Source organism: Vanellus vanellus (genome assembly GCF_965231255.1).
Source record: "Vanellus vanellus genome assembly, chromosome: 22".
In the NCBI taxonomy this organism is placed as follows: Eukaryota; Metazoa; Chordata; class Aves; order Charadriiformes; family Charadriidae; genus Vanellus; species Vanellus vanellus.
In genome coordinates, this window is record NC_138927.1 from 519,090 (window position 1) to 544,880 (window position 25,791).

The following is a 25,791-nucleotide window of genomic DNA, read 5'->3' on the forward strand; positions in this document are numbered from 1 at the left end:
TAGCTCCCATACCCTTAGAGATCCTTCCAGGAGTTCAACCACTAAATGACTGTCCTGAAGAATTGCACCCATCTGCATGGTGTATTAAGTATGTATTTTTCTATCACTGTTAATGTGGAGCTTGGGTTAAAGTTGTATGTGTTACCTGATGTAAATAAAAGAATCTTTCTGATCCAGAAGTCGGAGGGAAACTTGTACAGCTATGGGAGGTGTTCAGTCTATCTTGCTGAACCTGTCTGGTGGCAGACATGCTGCTTCTCTTGTGAAATTTGCACTGCCTCTGTGACATCCCTCTCCAGATTTGGCAGTAGTGACAGCTCTTCTTTGCTGAATGTAGGGTCCACTGTGGCATAAAGATGGAAGGAGATGTAATTATTCATTGCCTTACCCATTTGAGTTCACTGCAGCAGGTTATTTTACTGGGAGTTAAGAATGATAGGTTTAAGGAGTTCTCACAACACAAAAATTGAGACGATTGGAGGTATCTGAGCATCTGTCCCTTTAGTGGTGCTTAATGAATGTCATGCAAAGCTTTTAATTGTTTTATCATATAGTATCCACAAGTGAAATATATACTGAGATATCTCCTGTCAGATGACAACTGAACATGACGAGACTATAGCAAAATGAATATTGAGGTGTGTACTCTTCTGGCAGTGGAATATTTTCAGTTGATGAGTACTACCAGATATTGCAGCAGTGCCTAATGTACTAATTGCCAAAATAAAAGCCTTGGTGGCATTGCTGACACTTTCTTATCTGTTGTGCACTGGTATTTTCCAAGCCCCTTGTGGGTAATTATGTATATGCAGATAATTGTGAACATTAGCAGGCTGTGGATTTTGTGGGTAGGGCTTTTTTTTTTTTGGTAGTTCTCATTTCCTACCCAAAAATCAATATTGATTTTGTATTAAGCCTGACATGTTTTTGCCAGTACAGGACTTGAGCATGCTATTTTTCTGCTACCAATTAATAATTTAAGCAATTCATAAATTGGTGTTCATAAGATAGAATCTGTATAACTAAACATGGATTAACTCTAAGCTGCCACTCTTCCACCCCACAGTCTTTAACAGGATCTAGCGCTATTACTTTTTCACTGGAATATTATACTGAAATTATTTCCCTTATAATACTGGTTCCATTGAGCAATCTAGACAATACGTTTTGCTGTGGTGAAGTCTATAAGCTTTGATTCACATGACAGTGGAACCCTTGTTACACTGAGAAAAATAGTTTGAAAATCCTCTGCTGTGCGCTGCAGTCTGCGTATACGTTGTCTGTAATGGATGAATTCTGGCATGAAGGCAGATCTGCATCCTTCAGTACGTTTGTTGTTGCCTGCCTGTGCCACCTGGGTGCAGGTTGATAGTTTTGAGTGAATCATGCTGCTCTTTTTCCCCAGTTGAAGGCGGTCCTTCCCTTCCATTTTTGCTTTTGGATGTTCTTGCCCTCCATGTTTTGGGGGTTTACCATCCTTTCTTTCTATAAGCAAGCTCTGCCCTACTGTTATTCTCTGGGTGCTTGGCTGTTAAAGGCAGCAGGGCATCAGAAGAAGGTCTCTTCTACTGTATTGCCATTTAGTTTAAAGGTGCCAGAGCTCCGGGCTGGCTGTAGACCTCAGCCCTTTGGCTTACAGACCAGGTTCTGTTATATCACTCCAGGGCTCGGTGCTGGGGCCAGTTCTCATTAATATCTTTATCAATGACCTGGATGAGGGGATCAAATGCACCCTCAGTAAGTTCGCAGGTGATACTAAGCTATGTGGGCGTGTTGATCTGCTTAAGGGCAGGATGGCCCTGCAGAGGGATCTGGACAGGCTGAACAATGGGCTGATGCCAATGGTGTGAGGTTCAACCAGGCCAAGTGCCGGGTCCTGCACTTAGGTCACAACAACCCCATGAATGCTACAGGCCTGGGGCGGAGTGGCTGGAAAGCTGCCTGGTGGAGAAGGACCTGGGGGTGTTGGTAGATGGCAGGCTGAATATGAGCCAGCAGTGTGCCCAGGTGGCCGAGGAGGCCAACAGCATCCTGGCCTGTATCAGGAATGGTGTGGTGAGCAGGACTGGGACAGTGATCATCCCCCTGTACTTGGCACTGGTGAGACCCCACCTCGAGTACTGCGTTCAGTTTTGGGTCCCTCACAACAAGACAGACATTGAAGTGCTGGAGCGTGTCCAGAGAAGGGCTACAAAGTTGGTGAGGGGTCTGGAGGACAAGTCTTATGAGGAACAACTGTGGGAACTGGGGTTGTTCAGCCTGGAGAAAAGAAGGCTGAGGGGAGACCTTATCACCCTCTACAACTACCTGAAAGGAGGTTGTAGAGAGGTGGGGGTTGACCTCCCTGGTGACAAGTGATAGGATGAGAGGAAATGGGTTCAAGTTATATCAGACGAGGTTTAGATTGGATATTAGGAAACATTTTTTCACTGAAAGGGTTATTAAACAGTGGAAGAGGCTGCCCAGGGAGGTGGTGGGTTCACCATCCCTGGAGGTGTTTAAAAAAAGGGTAGATGTGGTACTTGGGGACATGGTTTGAAGTAGTTTTGTCAGGTTAGGGTAATGGTTGGACTTGATCTTAAAGCTCTCTTCCAACCTCAGCAATTCTATGATTCTATGATATCTGCAACTAGTGCCACCTTAGCTTCTGCATGTGCTTCAGCAGCCACTGTGCTCTGTACAATAGCCTCAGCCCCAAACGATCCAAATGTTGAACATCTCCAGCCAGGAACAAGCTATGGCCTGCCGGTAGCAGGATTAGTCCAGTGCCAGACAGCAAGCTGAGCCTGAAAGGTGGTCCTAGATGCTCTGGGACAAAGAGTAATTTTACATTTTTGCTAGACTTTTCAATTTTATTTTTTTTGCTAGAAAATCCTGGAGTTATACTAGTTACAGCTCTCGCTGGCTGGAACTAAGATGCACACAAGACCTGATTTAGCCCTGGGCCAAGGCAAGGCAGAACAACAACCGTCTTGAAACCAAGGACAAGGTTAATCTCTGCTGCGGAGAGCTAGCTTGCAGCAGTCTGGGAGGGCTGGCAACAAGTCTCGCTGCCTCGTGAACATGCGGAAGGTTGTGGTGTCCCTGCAGTCGTGAGCTGATAACAAAGTGGAGACATGAGACCGTGGATCCTGTCAGTGAGGCTGTCTTTGCTTTTCTGATTCCTTCAGCTCCCTGGAGTCCCTGGATGCTGCAGGGGAGGAAAGGTGAGTGTATCCATTAGCAAACAGAGCAAAAGGGAACAGGCTTTTCAGCAGCTGTAGGTATTCACCCTGCAACCTGTTGACATTTTCCTACTGTCTTGATGGCCAGAGGTTCAGTTTTGCTGGGGATTGGCCTGTTCCCATCAGTTTGCCACTCCTCTTCTGAGCTTGCACTGAAATTCCTTTGTTTCCACATCAGTGGCAAGATGACAGAGTTGATTCTGCTGTAGCTTTTGTGTAAGCTGTTAGCATACATATGGAATATGACATTTTTCAGTGCTTTAGACTTTTTATTCGGACCAATTATGGGTGCAGCTATTACGTTGGGGATGTGCCTGCCTCCAGCAAACATTTTCTCTGGTGCTCTGCATGCAGCTCTTCTCATGTGTTTGCCGAAGACCAGGCTTACAGTGAGAGGAGGTTTGTCTTTAAAAAAAAAAAAAAAAAAACAAAAAACCCTACAGGCTTTATTTATCAGTGAGGAACTTTTTGAAAGCCCCCAGTCTGTTCCACCCCCCTAAAGCAAGGAAATGCTCAGGAAAATTTCTGCCTACAGAGACCATCCTGCTGTTATTACCATGTTATTTTTTGCACATATATTTATTTTGCCTTGCCCAGAGCCAGTTTATTTCATTTGGGGAAAAAAATTATATGCTTTGTCTTTTTCTTACCTTGTTCCCCTTATTTGCCCTGGAGTGAGGAGGACTAGCATGACAAAAAGGCTCAAAGAGAGAGACCAGACTGGGCGACCTGTGTATCTTGCACTAAAACCAGCTTGCTAAAGATCTTGGGTATACCACTTTTCTCTCTTGTCACTTCAGTCTCTACCCCTCAGCCAAGCATTCTTGGCTATTTCCATCATATTTGTGTAGGATGCAGCACAAACTAAGTGCCTTGAGAAGAAGCTTCTGTTCGCTGCAGCAATAATCACCAGTTCGGTTTTAGCTGGAAAAAGTGCGCTTTTGCCACTTCTGCAGTGGCCAAGCGGTGTTGGGCCGTGATATGGCACAAGATATGGACAGAGAGTCTGGGGGTAAGGAAGGCTATGCATCTCGTTGAAATGTAAAGTCCACTTCAAGAAGTTAAGCTTTCTCTTCAGGAATCTGCTGTAGGTGGCTGTTGAGAGTTAGGGTGTTGTGAACAGGGTCAGTCCAACCCTGACGAGCAATCGAATGACCAGGCTGCACCAGTGCTGGCAGGGAAGAGAGAATCCCTTCCTTTGTGTACCCCTGTGGCTGCAGGACAAGGGGGACATCTATTCATGTCATCAGCTATTCCAGAGCAATTGAGGAAACCCAGAACAAGAAGCCCCTCTGTGGCCTGTTTTCCCAGTTAAGTGCCATCCTTGCAGCCTTACCGGCCTCAGACATCAGCTTTGGGTTTTGGTTGCTCTGCATCAAAACCAGCTGGCAGTTTGTAGCTACTGATTTCCAGGACAACTGAGCCCTGTCCCTCGGGTCACACTGGCCTGAGCAGGAGCTCTGGGGAAGTCTCTAGACAGCTCGTACCTTCTTAACCCCCCAGCGATCATGTCAGGTTGGAGGCATAATCCTGTTTTACTCCTCAGCACTCCTGCTCTGAACTGGAGTTCTACAGTGAACCGCAGGCACTGGAGTGGCCGCAGTCCGTAGCTGGCATCTCTCCATCTACTGGCCCTGGAAGCGCGCGACTGAACCCCAGATAAACTGCTTGCTTCTGGTCACACAAATGCTCACGTAATTTGTCAGAAGCCCCACGGTATCACAGTGCACTCCACAATACCAAACCCCGTTGGTGAAGCATCCATCAGACCAAATGCAATCAACTTGAATCACCTCTGCCTTCTTGTAGCAGAAATACTTCTGGTAAGAGGTCTGTCTGTAACTCAAACTCGGACATCTTTCACATTTATCTGTCTCGTTTTTTTCATTACAAGCACTGTAAGAGGAGCTGCACAAAAACACATGTTACAAGCCTTCAAGCTGGTGCTATTGCCATATCGCACTCCGCTTAGAAGAAAAACCTTATTAAAGCACCCCAGATCCAGTACACTCACCTGTCATGGGTTACTGCTGTATCACAAGAATCAGTAACAAGCAACATCCATCTATGTCATTTGGTAACTTACTGCAGAGACTGACAGGTCGAACTTCAACAGAAGAATAAAAACACTTCTGATGAGATGCACTGATGATGAAACTAGACAAAATGAGATGATTTAACATCTCCCTTGCCAAAAGGCAGCGGTCCCCCTTGAACATTTGCCTTGAACTACTACTTTGCTACTTATCAGACACTACACAAACTCATTCTTCTTGCTAACCCCAGGGAAGAGAGAAAGACATTTCTGCAGCTGAATCTGCATTTAAATGGTTTTAATGAGCACCACAACCAGCGCAAGAAAAGGGATGAGATGCTGTGGTGAGAATGGGGGGGCTGTGACCAGGACAGGGGTGCTGGAAGCTCTTGTAGGCGCTCGGCTGCTCACACAATTGCCCCCACTAAAGGTTCGTTACAGGAGGTGGGGTGAGTGAGGTGCTTGTGACTTCTAGAGGCAAGTTCAGGGATATTTTGCTACACAGAGATATTTGCACGACCAAGGAAATGAAACAGAGCCTATTAACTAGGAATGGCCAGAGTGTGACCGGCATTAAACTAAAGCAAACTGATTTCAGGGAGATTTAGGTTATTGGGACTCCCTGGAAGAAGAGGTCAGTGGGTAAGAATGCAGCAGGGAAACCTCATCATGAGGACAAATTGAAGAGGTGCTGCATTAAGGTTCACAGCCACGTGGAATCCCTGGTAGGAAGATGGCTGCAAACCCAATTATCACGCCAGCTGGATAAAAATAGAGACCTTTCTAATTTAGCAAAGTTAATTTCAAGAGATGGGAGAAGACTGGTCCCACCACACACACCCCTCCCTTCTCAGTACTTCTCACATTTGCTTGGTGGTGATTTTGGCACTTTTGGACTCCACAAGCTATTCAACTTGCTAACCTAGCAAAAGATTCATTGGGCTGAGAACAAAAATATGGGCTGGTGAGATGACAGGCTGAATGGCTCCCCCACGAGTCCAACACACCCAGGACAGTGAAAGGGAGAAGTGATGGAAGCAGGAGGAAGACCATCTGCTTTATGCAGCAGCATCGTTAATCCATTCAGCTTCTCCAGCAGCCATAGTCTGTGGGCATGGCTTTATAATCATCGTCTGCCAGTCAAACCGCTGCTGGAAGGGACTTCTCTCACCAGCCTGCTTGCTTGGTCAAGATCTAGAGCTGCCTGTCCTCATCATGTGTACTTCCATTGGCATAACCTGATAGAAGTTCAGGGTGACTGCAAAGCAGTGAATTAACTAGACGTTCCTCTCCAGAAAATGGGATGGGTGTATAAGCACAAGGTAAGGGACCCGGCAAATGTACCAGCGGAAGAGTCCCCCTGAAACTTGTGCTAAGTTGTAACATGGGGAAAGAGACATGTTTTGGAGAGCGCTGGTGGGCAAGAAAGCTCTCTGCTTTGTGGCAAGCTACTGTACCGCACACCTGAACACTGGGGACTTCAGAGAGTTTGTAATGCCTCTCCTGGTGGCACAGCAGATAATGGTGGTCCAAATCCAACACTCTCCCAGTCTCACAGCAAATCCCCTCTCCCTTACCAGCTTTTGGCAGAGGCCCTGCAGCTGAGCTTATGTGGCATAGTTAAGATTTCAGTGATGCACAAAAATGTGAATCACAAAGCCATGAGTTTGAGCCCTCATCTGTTCCCTTCAGAATATAAAGTTGTCCTACTATTTATTTCAGCTATTCCATAGTTCACTGTAGCTGCGACACCATGAAATTGGTCTTCAACGGGGACATCCCACTAGTGACTCCACAGCTTTTGGGGGAAGCTGACAGATAAAATATGAAAAAGATTTTTAAATGGGTAAAAACTAAATAGGTATGTTGCTTTTCATGACACAGTTCTTCCCACTGGGTTTCATATTCCCAGGGAGGTGGGGAGGGGGAGATACTAATATTGTTGGCTCAAGTTAATTGGCCCCATCTAAAAGGAACCAACCCCGCTGATAGCTCTACATGCCACCTCCACACAACTCACTGTAACATCATCTCCCAGAGGCTGAGCAAAGCCAGGCAATGACATACTTCACAGCGCAGCCTCACTCTTCCACGGCTTATGCCATGGGTGAGACTTTCATTGAACAAGAGTTTTTAAGGGCATGGACTCTTCATCAGAGCGATAGTGCTGTCATTTACTCTGCAAACAAGGTGTACCACTACCTGCAGTGTTCCTCAGGTGAAAGAGCATGGCCCAAAGGGAAAACAGCTGACTGGGGATGTAGGAGTTAACACAGGAGAAACTGGTACACCTCCAGGCAGCCAGTCACACCCCTGTCAAAGCACTTTCTTACTCCAAAGGCTCCAATTTACCATCACCCGCTTCAGACTGGGCAATTCCAGACACTTCTCCCGAGTCCAGCTTCTTCGCAACACTTGGCAGTGTAACATACTGCACCATAAGGGAGGGTGGGTTTTACCGGTGGTAGAAACTACATCTCTTCAGGCAGACTTACGGACACGACAGAGCAGGTGTGGAAGGAAAGCCTGGTTTCTTACCTGCCCATTCTTATTACGTAAAATCCTCTTCTTGTCAGGGCTTAGCACAGTAAGGCCACACTATTTCAGTAGGTCACTTGCCAAATATTTTCTGATGGATTTCTTGTATTAAAATGACAAAAGTGACTGAACCTGCATAAAATTAATCTTAATCCATCCGTCTTTAGAAAGGGACTTACGTAAGGAACACCAAGAACTAGAGACAGAAAAAAAACACCATTCGGCAATTATAGAACCATAGAATTCTTTAGGTTGGAAAAGAGCTTTAAGATCATCGAGTCCAACCGTTAACCCAGTACTGCCAAGTCCACCGCTAAACCATGTCTGCCCATCTTTTAAATACCTCCAGGGACGTTGACTCTACCACTCCCTTGGGCAGCCTGTTCCAATGCTCGACAACCCTTTCTCTGAAAAAAATTTTCCTGATTTCCAATCTAAACCTCCCCTGGTGCAACTTGAGCCTGTTTCCTCTTGTCCTATCTCCTGTTCCTTGGGAGAAGAGACCGACTGCCCCCTTGCTACAACCTCCTCTCAGAGAGCTGTAAAGAACGATAAGGTCTCCCCTCAGCCTCCTCTTCTCCAGGCTGAACAACCCCAGTTCCCTCAGCCGCTCCTCATCAGATTTGTTCTCCAGACCCCTTATCAGCTTCACTGCCCTTCTCTGGACACGCTCCAGCACCTCAATGTCCCTCCTGTAATGAGGGGTCCAAATGAACACAGTACTCATTGAAGCCTTTGCAGAAAAGAACATTCGTGTAGAAGTCAGGGTCTCAGCTGCCTGGTTGCAGGAACTTGCACTGCCACAAGTGAAATCACTGCGACATAGAATAGCGTTTTTCTCTCTCGGTCGGTTTATGACACTAAATACTCAATGCAACAAAAGAACCTTAGTTTACAGATACTCTGCTAGTTCAGTGGAGAGCCATCTCCCCCCTCCACCACAGGGGGGGGTTTCTTCAAAGTTATTTTTGTATGAACGGGTCCCTACACAGGTACCACTTGTGACCCAACCTTTCTTTTCAGCTTTAACTGTAAAGTTAGCACACTAAGTACAAATGGTCATTTCTTTCAAATAAATCTAAAGACAATAGTGAAGTTCTGTACAGAACTACCTACTCAAGAGTATATCCTTATTTTGGAAGAACAATGAAGTTTAAAAACAGACAGTGGGCTTTTTTTTTTTTTTTCATTAAACAGTTACTGAGCAGAAAAAGAGAGAGTGAGTAGTTTATTTGACATTGCTGCAGGCCACAGTATAATTGGACGATTTTGGATTATGTTGGCCAAAGCGTACAGTCTTCAAGGCAGTTTCACACCACAATCAGTATTGGCCGTGTACATTCAACAACAGCACCAGCTTAGTCATCATCTTTAAGCTTCTTGATCTTATACTTATGGCGCTCAATTTCTTTCTGCAGACGCTCTATCTCTTTCTTGTGGTGATCAATCTCTTCCTCATGGTGTTTCCGTAAGGCGGAGAGCTGCTCCCTCTCTTTCTCCCTGCAAGAGAGCACGGCACAGCCTGCAGCTCCCGGGGCTCGCCGCTCCCCTCCCGCGCGGGGCCGGGCGGCTGCAGCCTGGCGGAGGCCCAGCACTAGGCCGCCGTGCCGGGCCCTGCGGGGGCTGCCCGGCGGGGAAGGGGGGGTGGCCGCACGCCGCTCACCTGAAGTACCGCTCCTCCTCAGCCGCCTGCTTCTTCCCGAAGGCGCCCCCGGCCTCGCGGATGGCGCCGCCGCCGCCGCCGCCCTTCCCGGCGCCTTTGCCCAGCTCGCCCAGCTGCGGGGAGAGACGGCAGTGAGCAGGGAAAGGACGGACGGCACCGCACCCCCCCCCCCCGCGCCCCCCGATCCCCCGCGCCCACCTGGTCGGCGCCCGACCCCGAGCTCCAGCGCTGCTGCTGCGCCAGCAGGGCCCCGCGCAGGCCGCCCCGCGCCGCCGCGACCACTGCCGCCATCGCCCGCCTGCCCTTGGAGCGGACGGGACCCGCCCCCGTACGCCGCGTCACGGACCGCGCATGCGCAGCCGGCGCTCCCCCGCGCCCTGCGCCCGGGCTGCGCTTCCCTCCCCCGGGCGGGGCGGTGGGGCTCTCCTGTCCCGTCCCGTCCCGTCCCGTCCCGTCCCCTCAGGGCCGGCAGCGGGCAGCGGGGGAACGGAGTGTACGACGACCGGGGGGGCGGGGCCTGTTGCTATGGCGCGTGCGGCGGTCACGTGCAGAGGGCGCCGCCCGCCCGCCCGGCTTCAGCGCCCTGCTCACGTGGGCGCGCGCGGCGTCACGTGGTGGCGGCGATGGCGGCGGCGGGGGAGCCCGGGGCGGGGGGCGCCGCCGAGGAGGCGTTCCTCACCTTCTACAACGAGGTACCGGCCCCTCCGCGCCGCTGGGGCGGCCGGCGGCCCCGCCCCGCCCCCCGGGCCCTGCCCGCCCGCGGCCGGCGGTCGGCGGCCGCCCCCGCCAGCGCCGGGGCCTGGCGGGCCGCGCGGCGCCTGGCCCGGCCCGGCCGCCCTGAGGGGAGCCCGCCGGGCCCCGAGCGCGGCCGTGGCGGCCCCGGGGCTGCCCCGGGCCGCTGGCGGGAGGGAGGGAGGGAGGGCGGGAAGGCGGGGCGGGGCGGGTGGAGTCGCTGATGGTGCTGGGCAGGGGGTGAGCGAACGGCCGGGGCGGGCGAGGGGCAGGTGCCGGCGGGTTCGTGCTCGGGCCGGAGAGGGCGGGCGTTCCCCGGGCTCTCTGCCCCCGGCCCCGCGGTGTCTCCCGCCCTGCGAAAAGCCCGCGCTGTGCCAGGGGGAAGGAGCCGAGCGTTCGGCCCCCATCGGGCTCCCTCGGATAAACCCAGTGGGAGCTGTGCGCTCGGCGGCCTCTGAATATGACCCTGCGCTGTGCTCCGCCGCTTGGCCTTTTTGTGGGCAAACTGTCACCTAGGAAGGCGCGTGGGGCCCCTTTCGCTCAGCCTGTGCTCGCCTGCCGTACTGTGTGTACAGGTCGGATGGGTTTACCTGAGCCCGCCTGCAGAAGGGTGGTGCCGGTTTGGTGGATGCTTATTTCTTTAAACAAAGGTGAACATTGAATGGAAATGCATGGTTTGGTTTGGCTTAATGCTGTAAGGAACAAAAAGTAAGCTGAACTGAGCTAAATAACCAGTGGTCAAAATGAAATAAACAATGACTTGTATACTTGTGCTGGAGTGACTTACTGTGTTTAATGGACTATCCCACCAGCTGTGGGTTAAAAGCAATAGTGCAGTAGGTTTCCAAGGAATCGTGCTGGTGCTGGTGTAGGAACGAGGTGAGGAGGAAAGCCACAGCTCTTGAGCAAGCTGTAGGAGACATTGGTGGAAGTGCTATCTAGGGTTTTTTATAGTTTAAATGTAATGTTAAAAATACTGTCATCCTGTAGAAAAAGCTAAAAAATGTTCTGCGCTAGTACTTGAGTCAAATAACTATAGGCTTGGGATGAGCAAGAGGCGTTGTGAATTGTAGCACAGGACAATGATGACTGGTGTCATGGGAAAACAGGTAAGCACATTGTAATGATCAGCTAATATAGGTCTCTCTTGTTCTTCAGGTAAAGCAAATTGAAAAACGAGACTCTGTTTTGACATCAAAAAACCAAATTGACAGGCTGACCCGACCTGGATCTTCCTATTTCAACTTGAACCCTTTTGAGGTTAGTTTTATCCTCCCTTCTGAATTGATATACCAACCTCCAGATTTACTGTGTATTTATTTCAGTAAAAAGACCGAACTTAAAGAAAGGAAAAAAATATCTAAATGTAGGTTACTGTCCAGAAGGTTTACAGAATACAGAAGGATGGTGTATGTGTTCTCACTCTCTTTTTCACTGTTTTATGGCAGGCGCAAACTATATTCTTTTGACACATTTCCCTTGTGCAACAGCACTGAAAGATTTGGCAGATTAATGCCAATTCTGAACGAGAATGTAACAGGTACAGGTGGCATGCTTGTCAGGTTCTGTTCTGAGCACTCTTGACTCGGTATTTCCACTTGTCTTGGATGTTTATCCCACTGAACTTGTGGAGTGCATAGAATGAGAGAAGGACTCTCACTGCTCACACTAGTGAGCAATCTTTAAGGAGTCACTGGAAAACAGGTAATTCCCTTACACATTACATAGTTTGATTCCAGTTGCAGTCAGTTATAAAGTCTTAAGAAGTATGAAAGCCTGAGGAAGACAGTAAATAAAACAACCTGTTGTTCATCCGGAGCTGGCCTACATCAGGAATAGTGTGGTGAGCCGGACTAGGGAAGTAATCATCCCCCTGTACTCGGCACTGGTGAGGCCTCACCTCGAGTACTGTGTTCAGTTTTGGGCCCCTCACTACAAGAAGGACATTGAGGTGTTGGAGCGTGTCCAGAGAAGGGCTACAAAGCTGGTGAAGGGTCTGGAGGACAAACCTTATGAGGAACGACTAAGGGATCTGGGGTTGTTTAGCCTGGAGAAGAGGAGGCTGAGGGGAGACCTTATCACCCTCTACAACTACCTGAAAGGAGGTTTTAGAGAGATGGGAGCTGACCTCTTCTCCCTGGCGACAAGTGATAGGACAAGAGGAAACGGGTTCAAGTTATGTCAGGGCAGGTTTAGATTGGATATTAGGAAGCATTTTTTCACTGAAAGGGTTATTAAACATTGGAATAGGCTGCCCAGAGAGGTGGTGGATTCACCATCCCTGGAGGTGTTTAAGAAAAGGGTAGATGAGGTGCTTAGGGACATGGTTTAGGAGTGGTGGTGTTTTTATCAGGGTAGGTTAATGGTTGGACTTGATGATCTTAAAGGTCCCTTCCAACCTCACTAATTCTATGATTCTATGATATCGTCTTCATCTGCCCTTTTAAAGCCTCGGGTGCTTTTTGTTGTCCCAATTTAGGGCTGGTCAGCCAGATCAGTTGGTAGATTCACCTTGACAATGTTCAGTTCTGTGTAGATCTTGGTACTTGAGTTGGAGAGTAAATTAAGCAAGCCATTTAGAAGTAGACAATAGCTTTCCTGTGACAGAGTGTTTTTTTATTTACAATTCTTAGTGTCAGACCAGCATACACCTGCATTGAGTAGGCTCACTTGTTGCTTAAGACTTCTGCTCAGTAAATTAATTCACAAAAGAGCTCTTAAACTCTGCCACATCCCTAAAGATCAGTAGACAATTCATGGAAACCAAACAGTAAAATTCTCCTGTCTTCTTTCAAAAGGATAAAATGAATAAATTCTTACAAAGTAGTGTGTTTCCTGCCCAGAGTTCTTAGTTATGAATGATCTGCCAGTGTCCCAAAGCCACCATATGCTTCTGTTTCTGCCAAACTAAGCATTGCTACAGGACTGGTTGAAGGTTTAGATTAATTGTGGCTATTTAGGGATGGCAGCTGTCTGCATGAGACTTGAGCGTGGGAAGGATACTGGCACAGTCAGAGGAATTTAGTATTGCTAGAAGTAGAATGTCCCAAACATGGCATCTCTTAAAATGTTTCTGTTTCACTAGTGGAAAATTCATATTCTGAAGCAGCACCCTGATGGGGGGGATCTTTCTGGTGCTGTGTCTGTATGCCAGTGGAGCTAGTGTTGACAGCCTGCTGCCAGGAACCTAAAACAAGGGGAGTATCATCAAACTTGCCCTGCTCTCGTGGTCTCTTTTAGGTACTGCAGATGGATCCTGAAGCCACAGATGAAGAGATAAAGAAAAGATTCCGGCAGGTACTTGGCTTTTGCACTTGAAGCCTCTGGAAGGAAACAAGAAGCTCTGTAGAGGTTGTGCAGCTGTGCTTGGGAAGAAGAAAAATGGTGGTAAAGCTGTTTCTGGGTAGAATAGTAGCCATTTGGGGGAGAAATGCATAGAACAGTCTTTGTATCAACAAAGAGAGCTGCAGAAGCGTCCCTGGTCCATGCATGGTATGCTGCTTTGCCAGTAAAGTGTGTGACAGGGCTATTGCAAACTGATGTGCTTGTGCGTAATTGGCTTATTGAACTTCAGTTCAAAGAGAAGGTCAAAATTTGTCAGAAATTAAGAACTAAGAAAAGGTATTTTTCTCAAAAATGTATCTCTCCTGTGAGGTTTGTTTAAGAATTTCGATCAGTCATTTTTGGTGACTGGGTTACCTGGGACAGCAGCAGCCCTGCTCGCTGACCCGTCTGCATTGCACAGGGCAATGCAGGAAGCATTATCCCAGGCTTACTCTGCTGACAAATCTGCAGGAGAAGGTTGAGTTTTAATCAGTGCATGCAGCAAAGAAGCACTGTATTTGGAGAACGGTAGCCTCCCACCTGAATTAGTGGTGGAAATGTCAAGAACTGTCTTCAGACAGGAAGCTGTGCTGGCTGACAGAGGAACATGCCTGCCAAGTTGGTGATGGCATGTGGGCTAGTTCTGTATGTGGGAAGTGGGAGGATAACCTTTTAGTCTGTTGCTGACTTCTCAGTTCTGCGAATCAATAAACTAGGTCTGTCTTAGCTTTAGGCTGGTAGAATGTTTTGAAGGGAAATGTTTTGAAGTCAATGTGATGAAATGAAAAAAGTGCATGGAATTGTGTATTGAAGAAGTCAAACACCTAAATACAGAATGTGGAACAGCTAACAGAAGGCAAAAGACATTGGCTGTAGCAAATCACAGAGTAAATTTGCAGTGTGCTGCTGGTTATGATCAGAGGCAAACCTTTTTCCTGTGCACTAGAAAGTGCCATCTGTAGAGTTCAGGAAGTAATTATTTTGCATTCTTGGGTACTGGTGCAATTTCAGTTGCTGCACCGTGAATAGTTTTGAATGTTATACTAGGAAAGGTGCAGATAATCTAGAGAGTCCATACAGCAACAGCAAAAATAACAGGTCTGAGAAAAATGCCATATATAGGGAAGGTTTGAAAAAAACTTTCTCTGGAAGAGGAAGGTGGAGACATGTGCTTTCCAGCCCATTTAAGGTTGCCCGTTAGTGATCAACATCGTGTCTCTGCTGGATAGAGAGTACAGGAACGAGTTTTCTTAACTTCCAGTAAAGGACCCTAAGGAAAAACTTACCCACTCTTTTAAATAGTTTGATATTGGAACAACTTCAGGGATATTGGAGAACTTCTTGGGACATGTTGTTGAGTAAAAGGTAAACTTTGGTCAAGGATGATCTTTGTACGTTTGTTTCTTCTCAATACAAAGGAAGCAAAACTTGGGTGACCAAAGTGTTCACATCAGCCGCAGGCACTGCAGCTGAAGAATTGTTTATATTGTTCTGCACATCCCAAGCTGCAGCTTTTCTCAGACAGCCTGTTTATTACAGGGATTGTATTTGATTTATAAGCTTTTACTGATGCATACTCTACATGTTGTCAGCTGATTTGTCCATATGCAAAGGAATATGATCCCCTGTGATTCCTTTTAGCTGAGACTATTTCTCCCTCTCAGAAAAATCTCTTAAATATTTTTCATCTTTTACAATGATCTTGATAGCAAGATTCTTTCTCTTGCAGTTGTCAATATTGGTGCATCCAGACAAAAATCAAGATGATGCGGATAGAGCCCAGAAGGCATTTGAAGGTAATGCTCTCACCCTTTTTCTGGGCTGGTGTACTGTTGTAAGCCCGCCGGATCGCTTGAGCCCAGGACTTCTGGGCTGCAGTGCACTGTGTCTGTGCTAAGGCCGGCATCATTATGGTGAGCCCCAAGGAGTCGGGGGACCCCAGGTTGACTAAGGGGTGAACCAGCCCAGGTTGGAGATGGAGCAAGTCGAAGCTCCCGTGCCGGTCAGTAGTGGGATCACACCTGTGAATAGCCACTGCAGCGTAGCCTGGGCAACACAGAGAGATGTGGGCTCCTTTTATACTGAGCATGATGTGGATGGGATGGAAAACCCTGTTGATCCGTTTTGGGCCACCTGTCCTGTCTGCTCCTCCCCACAGGTGCAACCCCTCTATGCTTTTCTGCTTCCAGCCCTCCAGCGGGGCAAATAAAAGCTGCCTGGCCTTGGTTGTTATAGCCATAAGTATAAGCAAGAGCCTCTCTGCATACCATTCCTTGGCATCAACATAGGTCTTGCCACTCTGAGAGCACAGTTTCTGCACAATATGCTGTTAATTTCAGTAGTTAGAAGAGGCTTAACTGCAAAGTAAAATTACTGAACAGAAAATTGGTTCTGTTTTACCTCAAATCAGGACACAGCAGTAGTTGGACTGCTATCTTTCTGTAGCTTGTTTAAATGTTTACTAGGGGTAGAGGCCCCACTGACAGAATTTCTGTAGAGGTGCTTTAGATGATGGAGAAGCAGATGTGTGGGGTGGCATTTCAGCAGAAAATTCCACTAGGTGGCGGTAATTGCATTATCAGTTCGCAAAGGGGAAAACAAGTCCGTGGGGTTTTGAGATCGCTCAAGAAAAACGGTTTAATCTGCACATTAGATTTTATTCAAAGACCATATACACCTAAACCCATCACATTAATTCTGTCATATGCTTTTCATTACGATGAGGTATTATGCACCTTAAATTTACCTTGTGCCCATAACTAAATCACTTGGTAGGACTGATACTTTCACCCTGCTGACTCCAAAAGGTGTCTGACAGCCTCTGTCATCACTGTACCCCAAATCTCATTTGACTAATCATGATATCACTTACCTAGATGGGTTAAAAACAAAGCAAAATGAAACAAAAACCAAACAAACCAACTCCCCCCCAAATTCTAGAAAGCAAAATTTGTATGGTCAACAAATAGCAACCTTGTGATGCCTTGTGAATGTGACTACTAGTGCTGTTAATGTTGATGCTTTTTGTTAGCTGTAGATAAAGCGTACAAGTTGCTGCTAGATCAGGAGCAGAAGAAGAGGGCCTTGGATGTGATACAGGCAGGAAAAGAATATGTGGAACATACTGTAAGTATTCCATAGGAACGTCCAGGTGTGGGGGCGAGTGGTAATCATTCGTTTGTAATTTGCTTTTTGGTGCACCTGCTGCATGTTTACGTCATCGAAAGGTGAGCTGAGCAAACCTCATAGTGAAGCTGTGTGGATGGACCCTGAGCTCTTCAAGGCATGAACAAATGTGCTTTGTCCCAGACTGCTGTTGAGCTGAGTGCAGGATAATTCAGTGAAATTCAGTACTTGAAATAATTAGGTCAGACCACATGATCTGACCTAAATTTTTTTTTTTCAAGTCTGTGTATGAATGATGCAGTTCAGATGTGTGTAGGTGGAAGAAAATAGGTGGTGACAGCAGGAGACTGGGAAGTTTGGGGGAAAATGACCTATAAGATAAGAAACGGAGATTGGATTGCATTGGCCAAGATGTTAGTTGAGTGATGTGGGTGGACTAAAACACAATAAGTTTGAGAAAGCAGATGATACGGGAGACCTCAGATACTCTAAACGAAGAAATGCTTTATGTTCTGCTTGTTGTTCTTAGTCTTTTGAATATTACAAAGCAAAATAAACTGCCTGGTGGTTTGGGAGGTGTATATTGGATGTGAATATATCTTAAAAGCAAACACAAAAACCCAACAAGGGGATTGTGTTGAATGAATAGTATCTAGCATAGTATTTTTAAGTACTACAGTTCATGTGATAGTGATCTTGTATGTATTTATCTGGACCTAGGACCAGGAGGTTTTGGTCTAAAATAAAACATGAATCCAAATCAAGAACTTACTGTCATCCAGAGTTCTTTCCACACAGTGGAGCAGGAATGCAGAACTACATAGATACAATTGTGTAAGCCCCATAAAACTTTTGGGGCTCTTATCTTTGTTCTTAATCTTTAGGTAAAAGAAAAAAAGAAGCAGTTGAAGAAGGATGGAAAACCTCCCACTGTAGAAGAGGATGATCCTGAAGTTGTAAGTCATATACTGTTCGGAGAACTTGGGGAGCACAAAATGTGTTTTGAGGAATTAAGAGTCAAAACCAGTACGGAAGTGTTTAGTAGACTTGTTAGAGTGGTGTAATCCTTGCACTTATAGAAGAACAAATTCTGATAAGCCACTGTAGAGTACCGTGTGTTGGGCAATATCTGTATATTTTAGAAAATAGTTTAACTGTAGCGTAAAGAGTAAATATATCATGAGATTACATAGATCAAAATACCTAGTTCTTTTCTTGGAGCAAGTCTTCGTTGCTTGCACGTCATGCAGTCTTTTTTGAATTTAATTTCTTGTATTCCGGATGCTGGAACTGTGGCGTTCTTGCTGCCAGCAGAGGCTTGTATAGAACCCACTGCAGCATGCCTAAAATGTACTCTTAGTGACGTTTTATATTAAGAGCTGTTTCAGCTGTTTCTTCCATATAGCACTTGAGGATAGATAAGCTGTTCTGGAAAAAATCACTTTTATTAAAAAAGGCATGACATAACTTAATTCTTCTTACCTCATTTATAGCCTGAAAAAGTCAATTTATATTAGAGGCTTTAACAGAATGGTAGATATGATTATCAAATACTGACATCATTAGTCTTACTGTCCTCACCTTTTTTTTTTTCCTCTTGATATCACCACAGTAACCCCATAACCATCTTGTTTTCCACTGATTTTTAGAAGTCTCTTGCTGTTCTTTAATGATGAAGTTTGTTTTAAGTATACTGATATTTCCTATTGGAAAGCCAATGCTAGACTTTTACAACACATCAAGAAGATCTGCTGGGAAATTACTATCTAAACAGTGACCATTTTGCCTTTTTTGTCAAATGTAACATTACAAGACTTAACAGAAGAATAAGAGAGCTTGACATGAACAATTCTGTTTAGGCACAGCTTCGTGAATACAGATGAAAATGAAACTAATATGAGGCTAATAAGTAGTTGTTTCCTGGTGTCAGGGCCAGAATTTATTTAGCAGTGTTTTGTACCTTTTCGTATGCTGCTGCTACTGACTACTGTGGAGGCAGGATATGGGGTTATGTGGGGGTACATATACTTCGCATCCTTTTTATGCTTTTTACATTCTTATGTAAAAGAGACTTCTCTAACTGTGTTAATGGGCATTATTTTAAGACTGGATTTGTGTGTTACAGTTCAAACAAGCTGTATACAAACAGACGATGAAGCTCTTTGCTGAACTGGAAATTAAGAGGAAAGAAAGAGAAGCAAAAGAAATGCATGAAAGGTATGAGCAGCTTTCTGCTTGCGCTCTTCTTCCCCTCTCATGCTTTCTCAGAGAAGATAAGGAATCATAGAGTTTTAGACAAGTCTAAATTGGAACAGACCTTTGGAGATCATCTGGTCTAACCTCCTGCTGAAAGCAGGGCTTTGGATTAGACTAACAAGGATCCTGTCAAGCTGACTTCCAGTGATGTGGATTCCACCACTTCTCTGGGCAACCTGTGGGTTGTAGAGCTCTGTGCTTGAGAAACGCAAGCAGGAAACTTGCCCTCCTGTATTTAAGGCATTGATCTATTTAGTATGCTTATGTACTCTTACATGTATACGTAGAGGCCACCCAAAACAGTGAAATGGTGACACATTTCTGCATGTTGTTAGCATGCAAAGAACTGATTTTTAATTTTAATAATGTGCCAGAAATACCCTGTGGCGTGTGTGATCCTGAACTATTTTAGGTGTTTTGATCACATGTTGCCCAAGTGCTGACTGTGGATGCACTTTGCAGAGCAGGGTTTCTGTACTGGTCAGTGAAGGCAGTCTGGGAGATGGTTGCAGGGCACTACTTTTGATTACAGATAAAAATTAGGGTGAAAAAAATTCATTCTTACCTTGCATACTCAAGTATTTATTAACTTCTCAAAATGTGTACTTTCAATAGTTTCAGAGAGTTATCACTAGATTTATGAGGGAGTCCAATTTGTTTTGCCAAGAAAGAGACGCTGACTCACTAATGAAGTCCATGCATGCTGTCAGTGGTGCCAAACCATCTTCTCTGTTCGCTGCTCTCCCAGATTTGAAATAAAATTCTTCTTGCTGTGCCATCCTAGGTGTGCACATTTATCTTTTCTGATAAGAACTTTAATCTTCCCAGAAACCAGAAGAGCTTTCTGAGATGTTTTGAAAATATTGCTGTGTTTCTTTAAAGTAGATGCTTGTGGGTTCATAACTTCTTTGTGGCTTCCCTTCCAGGAAGCGGCAGAGGGAAGAGGAAATTGAGGCACAAGAGAAAGCTAAACGAGAGCGCGAATGGCAGAAGAACTTTGAGGTAATCAGCAGCTTAACTTACAGGATGGGCCTCAGCAATTCTTGACCACGCTGGTGGGAATGTCCCTAAAGAGAAAAGAGACTTTTTGTCTGCAGGTGCTATAAGATAATTTAAGTAAACTCTTAGTAAAAGATCCTGCACAAGCCTGGGTTTTGTCCTTGTGTAGAAAAAAAGAGTCCACCGATGGGGCTTTGGTATCACTTTCCAGAAACGGGTATGGTAAATGAAGTGTAGTATTTTTCAGCTCTGTCAACAGTTCGTTCTTGTCCTTAGTCAGAAATTTGAATTGCTGGTAAGCCCAGGTCACTGGTAACCAGTAAAACTTAATCTGGCAGCTGTTCAACCACTAGTGTGGACTGTTGTTGGTACTTTTCAGCCTGGTTGCTAACACTTACGGAATCTGTGTCTCCCATGAATATCAGAGACCTGAATGACAGTCACTTCCCTTTGACCCATCCACCCTGTATTCAGTGTTTAGGTGTATCAGAAGTAGCTTTGTGGTTGTTGTGCTGCTATACTAGGGGTCAAACCTACAGCCTGCCAAAATATTTGATCGAGCCTGTAACTCTTCCCTCATGAAAAGATGAGCTAGATTGTTCATTTAATCCAAAGCTGGATCCCAGTCTATGCACAAGAGGACCTTAAAAAAGAGGTTGTATGGGAGAGAAGTGTACGAGCTGGACTGGCATTCTGTGGAAAGTGGACAAGTAGGATGTTTCTGGAGACTCTGCTGGGAAGAGTTTGTGTTCATGTGCTACGTAACATGGATACAAGAAGCTGGATGTTCTGGAAAACTTGTGTAATGCTGCTGCATTGAGTGTGCTATGGGTTTTGTCATGTAATGCCAGAGAGAGAAATGAGTGTGTCGCTGGCCTTGCTGCTGGCACAAGTTCTGTGTTCTCACGCCAGAATGGCCACAGAAGTTGTCAGTGCTGTAGGGATGCAGTAAAGCATAGCAGCTGAGGAAATGTGAGCAAGTGTTGCAAGCAAATAATGATGGAGCTGCAAAACAGGAGCTGCAGAACTATTGCAGCTGTGAGTACCTGCGTGTCCTCAACCATGCCTAGACAGCTGAACCTCTGCGCTTGCAGGTGTCTCCTCCAGCCCTGCTGGTGACCATTTAATCCATATGAAAAGACAGGATCAAAGCTAGGTGTTAATGTCTGAAATAGATCACTGGAATACACAAGAATAAGAAGCTTATTTCTGCTAATGACCACCATTGAGAGAGGGTGATTGGAGACAAAATAACATATGAATTCTTAGCTACTCCTTTATGTGTACTAATTCAGTGGCTGCCTTTAAAATATATCCAGAAAGAGTATGTGTGTTGCTGCTTTGAATGATATTTAAACCATAAGAAAAAAAAAAAAACTTAAGCTGATATTCTGCAGTTGTGCTTCTGTCTCAGTTTCAAAAAAAAAAACCAAACAAACCAAACACAAAAATCCCAACCTTTAAAGGTGCTCATGTTGTACCTCTGCATTGCTCTTCCAGGCTTTCCTGCTCCTGGTGATTTCAGTTCTTGTCTGCATACTGCATCCTAATTCTGATCCTGTCTCTTTACCCTAAAACTTGTAGGTTTTGTCCCTCGTGTATGTTCTGCAATACTTCTGAGTCCTCATGGGAATATCCATGTCATCCAAGTGGTTGCCTGCTATTTCTAGAAGCTATTCATGGGCTGCTTTCAGAGCTGAATTATATCTTGATGTATTTTAGAAGGAGCAGGTTGGAACATCTACTTTCTCCCACCCCACCCTCAAAGTTCACTTTCTTAGTAATTTCAAGAATAGCTTCCACCAACAAACCTTAAGAAACAAGAAGGTTAGAACAGAAGTTGCCATACAGCCTTATCGCTAGCAAAAGTGTTATCACAGAATGAGGTTGGAAGGGACCTCTGGGGTCCATCTGGTCCAACCCCCTTGCTCAAGCAGGGTCACCTACAGCCGGTTGCCCAGGACCATGTCCAGATGGCTTTTGAATATCCTCAGTGATGGAGACTCCACAACCTCTCTGGGCAACCTGTTCTAGTGCTTGGTCACCTTCAATAAAAACATGTTTCCAGATGTTCAGATAGAGCCTCCTGAATTTCAGTTTGTGCCCATGGCCTCTGGTCCTGGCACTGAACATCACCAAGAAGAGCCTGGCCCAGTCTTCTTTCTGCCATCCTTCAGATACTTGTACACATGGATGAGATTCCCCCTGAGCCTTGTCTTCTCCCAGCTGAACAGTCCCAGCTCTCTTGGCCTTTCCTCACAGGAGACATGCTCCAGTCCCTTCATCACCTTTGTGGCCTTTCGTTGGACTCTCTCCAGTATGTCCATGTCTCTCTCATACTGGGGAGCCCAGCACTGGGCACAGAACTCTAGGGGTGGCCTTGCTAGTGCTGAGCAGAGGGGAAGGATCACCTCCCTTGACCTGCTGGCCATACTTGGCCTAATGCAGCGTAGGACACCTTTGCGGCAAGGGCATGTTGCTGGCTCATGATCAACCTGGTGTCCACCAGGACCCCCAGGTTCTTTTCTCCCAAGCTACTTTCCAGCCGGGTATCCCCCAGCATGTGCTGGTGCCAGAGGTTGTTCCTTCCCAGGGGCAGGACTTTGCACTTCTCCTTGTTGAACTGCATGAGATTCCTGTCAGGCCATTCCTCCAGCCCATTGAGGTCCCTCTGGCTTGGCAGCACAACCCCCTGGCCTGTTGACCTCTCCTCCCAGTTTTGTGTCATCTGCAGACTTGCCGTGGGTGCACTCTGCCCCATCATTCAGATCATTGCTAGCGCCTGGCCTTCCCCCACCCTGCCATGGGGAAGAAGGGGAGTGAAGCAGATAGTTGTTGTAGCCAGAGCCTGTGTGCAGCACCAGTACTGCAGACACAGCTCTGGTTAGGTGGGCCTTCAGTGTATGGATCCCACACTGTGAAGTGGATCATCCCTGGACTTGTTTTGTCCTACTGTGAAACTTCAGCCTGTAGAGATCATAGGTTGTCTTTGTGAGGAGTCTTTTTTTTTGTCTTTTTTTTTTTTCTTTTTTTCTTTTCCCCCAGGAGGGGTTTCTGCTGATCTCCCAGTAAGCCAGGGAGTGGAGAAAAGAGTGTGCCAGAGATCTTTTCTCCTTGTCTCTTTGTGATGAAGACTGGGGCAAGGAGCATGAGAGAAGACAACAGTACATTTCCCTTCTGTCTTCTCCCTGCCTCCAAGCTGCGGCACAGGGAGAGCTGTCTCAAGGCTGTGAGACAGAGTAAGAAAATGGCACGTTCTGAGCTGACAGATTAAAAACATCCATTGGATATGAGGTTTCTTGTTTCCTTTGCACAGCAAAGGATTCAGTAGACTCTACTCAGGACTGCACAACCCAAGCTGGTTGCTTCTGAAGTAGGAAACCAACATAGTGCTTATCATAGAATCATAGAATGGTTTAGTTTAGAAAGGACCTTGAAGATCGTCCAGTTCCAACCTCCCCTGCCATAGACAGGGACACCTCCCACTAGACCAGGTTGCCCAAGGCCACGTCCAGCCTGGCCTTGAACACCTCCAGGGGTGGGGCCTCAACAGCTTCTCTGGTCAACCTGTTCCAGTGCCTCACCACCCTCAAAGTAAAAAAATTCTTCCTAATGTTTAATCTAAACCTGCCCTCTTCCAGTTTAAAGCCATTCCCCCTCGTCCTATCGCTACATGTCCCAGTAAAAGGTCCTTCCCCAGCTCTCCTGTAGCTCCCTTTAGGGACTGGAAGGCTGCAATAAGACCTCCCCAGAGCCTTCTCTTCTCCAGGCTGAACAGCCCCAACTCGTTCAGCCTCTCCTCGTAGGAGAGGTGCTCCAGCCCTCGGATCATCCTCGTGGCTCTCCTCTGGACGCACTCCAGCAGGTCCATGTCCTTCTTATGTTGGGGACTCCAGACCTGGATGCAGTACTCCAGGTGGGGTCTCACGAGAGTGGAGTAGAGGGGCAGTATCACCTCCTTTGACCTGCTGGCCACACTTCTTCTGATGCAGCCCAGGATATGGTTGGCCTTCTGGGCTGCGATCACACATTGCTGGCTCATGTTGAGCTTCTTGTCAATCAGCACCCCCAGGTCCTTCTCCTCAGGGCTGCTCTCCAGCCATTCCCTGCCCAGCCTGTATTTGTGCTTGGGATTGCCCCGACCCAGATGTAGGACCTTGCACTTGGCCTTGTTGAACTGCATGAGGTTGGCTTGGGCCCACCTCTCCAGCCTGTCCAGGTCCCTCTGGATGGCATCCCTCCACTCCAGCGTGTCTACTTTGCCAAACAGCTTGGTATCATCGGCAAACTTGCTGAGGGTGCACTCGACCCCACCGTCCATGTCACCGATAAAGATGTTGAACAGTACAGGCCTCAGTACTGACCCCTGAGGAACACCACTCGTCACTGCTGTCCACTTGGACATCAAGGTGTTGACCGCAACTCTTTGAGTGCGACCGCCCAGCCAGTTCATATATATATTATATATATACCACTTATACTGGTGTTTGTAAGTTCACTTGTAGTTCCACAGTGCTGTGTCCGTTGCTCTGGCTCTTCACAGTGTCTTGTCTGTATGTCCTGGCTGCCAGGGTGCTACATGCTGGATAAGGGGGAAATTGCTTTTGATCTCTTGAAACTGATATGTACTGCCTGCGGTTTGGCTCTTGCACTTCTTAACTCTCCATTTCCACTCTGTTGTTCCCAGGAAAGTCGGGATGGTCGTGTGGACAGCTGGAGAAATTTCCAGGCAAATACAAAGGGGAAGAAAGAAAAGAAAAACAGGACCTTCCTGAGACCTCCCAAAGTAAAAATGGAACAGCGGGAATGATCCTGGCAGCACTGCCCAAGTGCAGCTCCTCAATCCCCTCCCTGCTTTTAAGGACTCATTGGCACCTAGAGTAAGAATTGCTTTTTAGTAGACTGTTTGTTTCCAGTACAATTAATTATTGGTCAAAGTATTTTTTGTACTCTGTCCATTTGAACTAGGGCCATAGTATGAACTCGGCCAGGAACCCGCTACTTGTAGAACACTTGGCTTAGGAGGGTCCCCGCCATTATTGCTGTCCCGTTTGTCTGCTGCCCCGTAACTTGATGTTTTGTACTTCACAGAGATTGTGCTGTTTCACCACTTCCATTTCTAGTTTGAGAGCTGAACAAAATATTGGAAATGCATCCATCCCTTTCCAGGCATCGTCTTTCTCAGCAAGTTCAGCTTCAGAAAGGTCCAAACTGACTCTGGGAATCTGCTTCCAGCACTGTGCAGTGTGGCTGACCTGCAGTTAAAGTCCTGCAGCTCCTGGCTGAACTGAGTGGTGCTTGGAAGGACCCTTCCCCTAAGATCTGATTTCCAAACTAAAATCCCAGCTCTCAGGCTCAGACTTCTGTTAATCTCAGACCAGCTGGTCACTTCCTGTAAAGGAAAAATAACTTCTCTTGATTAGTAGTTAAGTTGCAATGGTCTGTATGTAAAATAAATTTTTACCCAAGTTACCAGGGTTTTTTTCTTGGAATTATTCAAAAATACAGTTGCAAGGGTGTGAATTGAGTGCTGGCCACTGAAATGTTGCTGCTCTTCAGTGTGAATGCTTTCCCTGGTGTCCTGTCATCCCAAAGTCTGTTCTGACTTGAGTTTTGAAGTGACGGTACTGCAGAGCTGCAGCCAGGAAGACGGGGAGAGTGTATCTCTTCCCTGGATGCTGCCTGGGTGGATGCAGGTGTGCCAGTCTGTGCTTAAAACTGACTTGTTGCTGTGCCTTTGGGGAGCGTAGATGGGTTGGGAGGACTTGGGCACCTGTGTGGAGTGTAACTCCTTGGAGCTATGGGGTGAGCTCAGACTCCTGAATTCTGTTTTTTAAAATGCTATTTTGTGTGTGTATTGTAAGTTTTTAAGAGATTCTCAACTGTTTAAAGGT

The 25,791-nt window shown here is 46.6% G+C and overlaps 2 protein-coding genes across 2 annotated transcripts; one reads left to right on the forward strand and one right to left on the reverse strand.

The window, feature by feature from the left end:
* Nucleotides 1-9,006: 9,006 nt before the first annotated feature.
* Nucleotides 9,007-9,814, reverse strand: ATP5IF1 (ATP synthase inhibitory factor subunit 1). Its single transcript, XM_082494110.1, has 3 exons — nucleotides 9,659-9,814; nucleotides 9,461-9,573; nucleotides 9,007-9,297 (listed from the first exon to the last, which is right to left on the reverse strand). The coding sequence occupies exons 1-3, from the start codon at nucleotides 9,749-9,751 to the stop codon at nucleotides 9,156-9,158; spliced, it is 348 nt and encodes a 115-aa protein (XP_082350236.1). The 5' UTR covers nucleotides 9,752-9,814; the 3' UTR covers nucleotides 9,007-9,155.
* Nucleotides 9,815-10,044: 230 nt separating this feature from the next.
* DNAJC8 (DnaJ heat shock protein family (Hsp40) member C8) lies at nucleotides 10,045-25,369 on the forward strand. Its single transcript, XM_082494304.1, has 9 exons — nucleotides 10,045-10,152; nucleotides 11,351-11,452; nucleotides 13,433-13,489; nucleotides 15,246-15,312; nucleotides 16,548-16,642; nucleotides 17,527-17,598; nucleotides 18,768-18,859; nucleotides 19,825-19,900; nucleotides 24,585-25,369. Exons 1-9 carry the CDS (start codon nucleotides 10,084-10,086, stop codon nucleotides 24,705-24,707), a joined length of 753 nt encoding a protein of 250 aa, XP_082350430.1. The 5' UTR covers nucleotides 10,045-10,083; the 3' UTR covers nucleotides 24,708-25,369.
* Nucleotides 25,370-25,791: the final 422 nt, after the last annotated feature.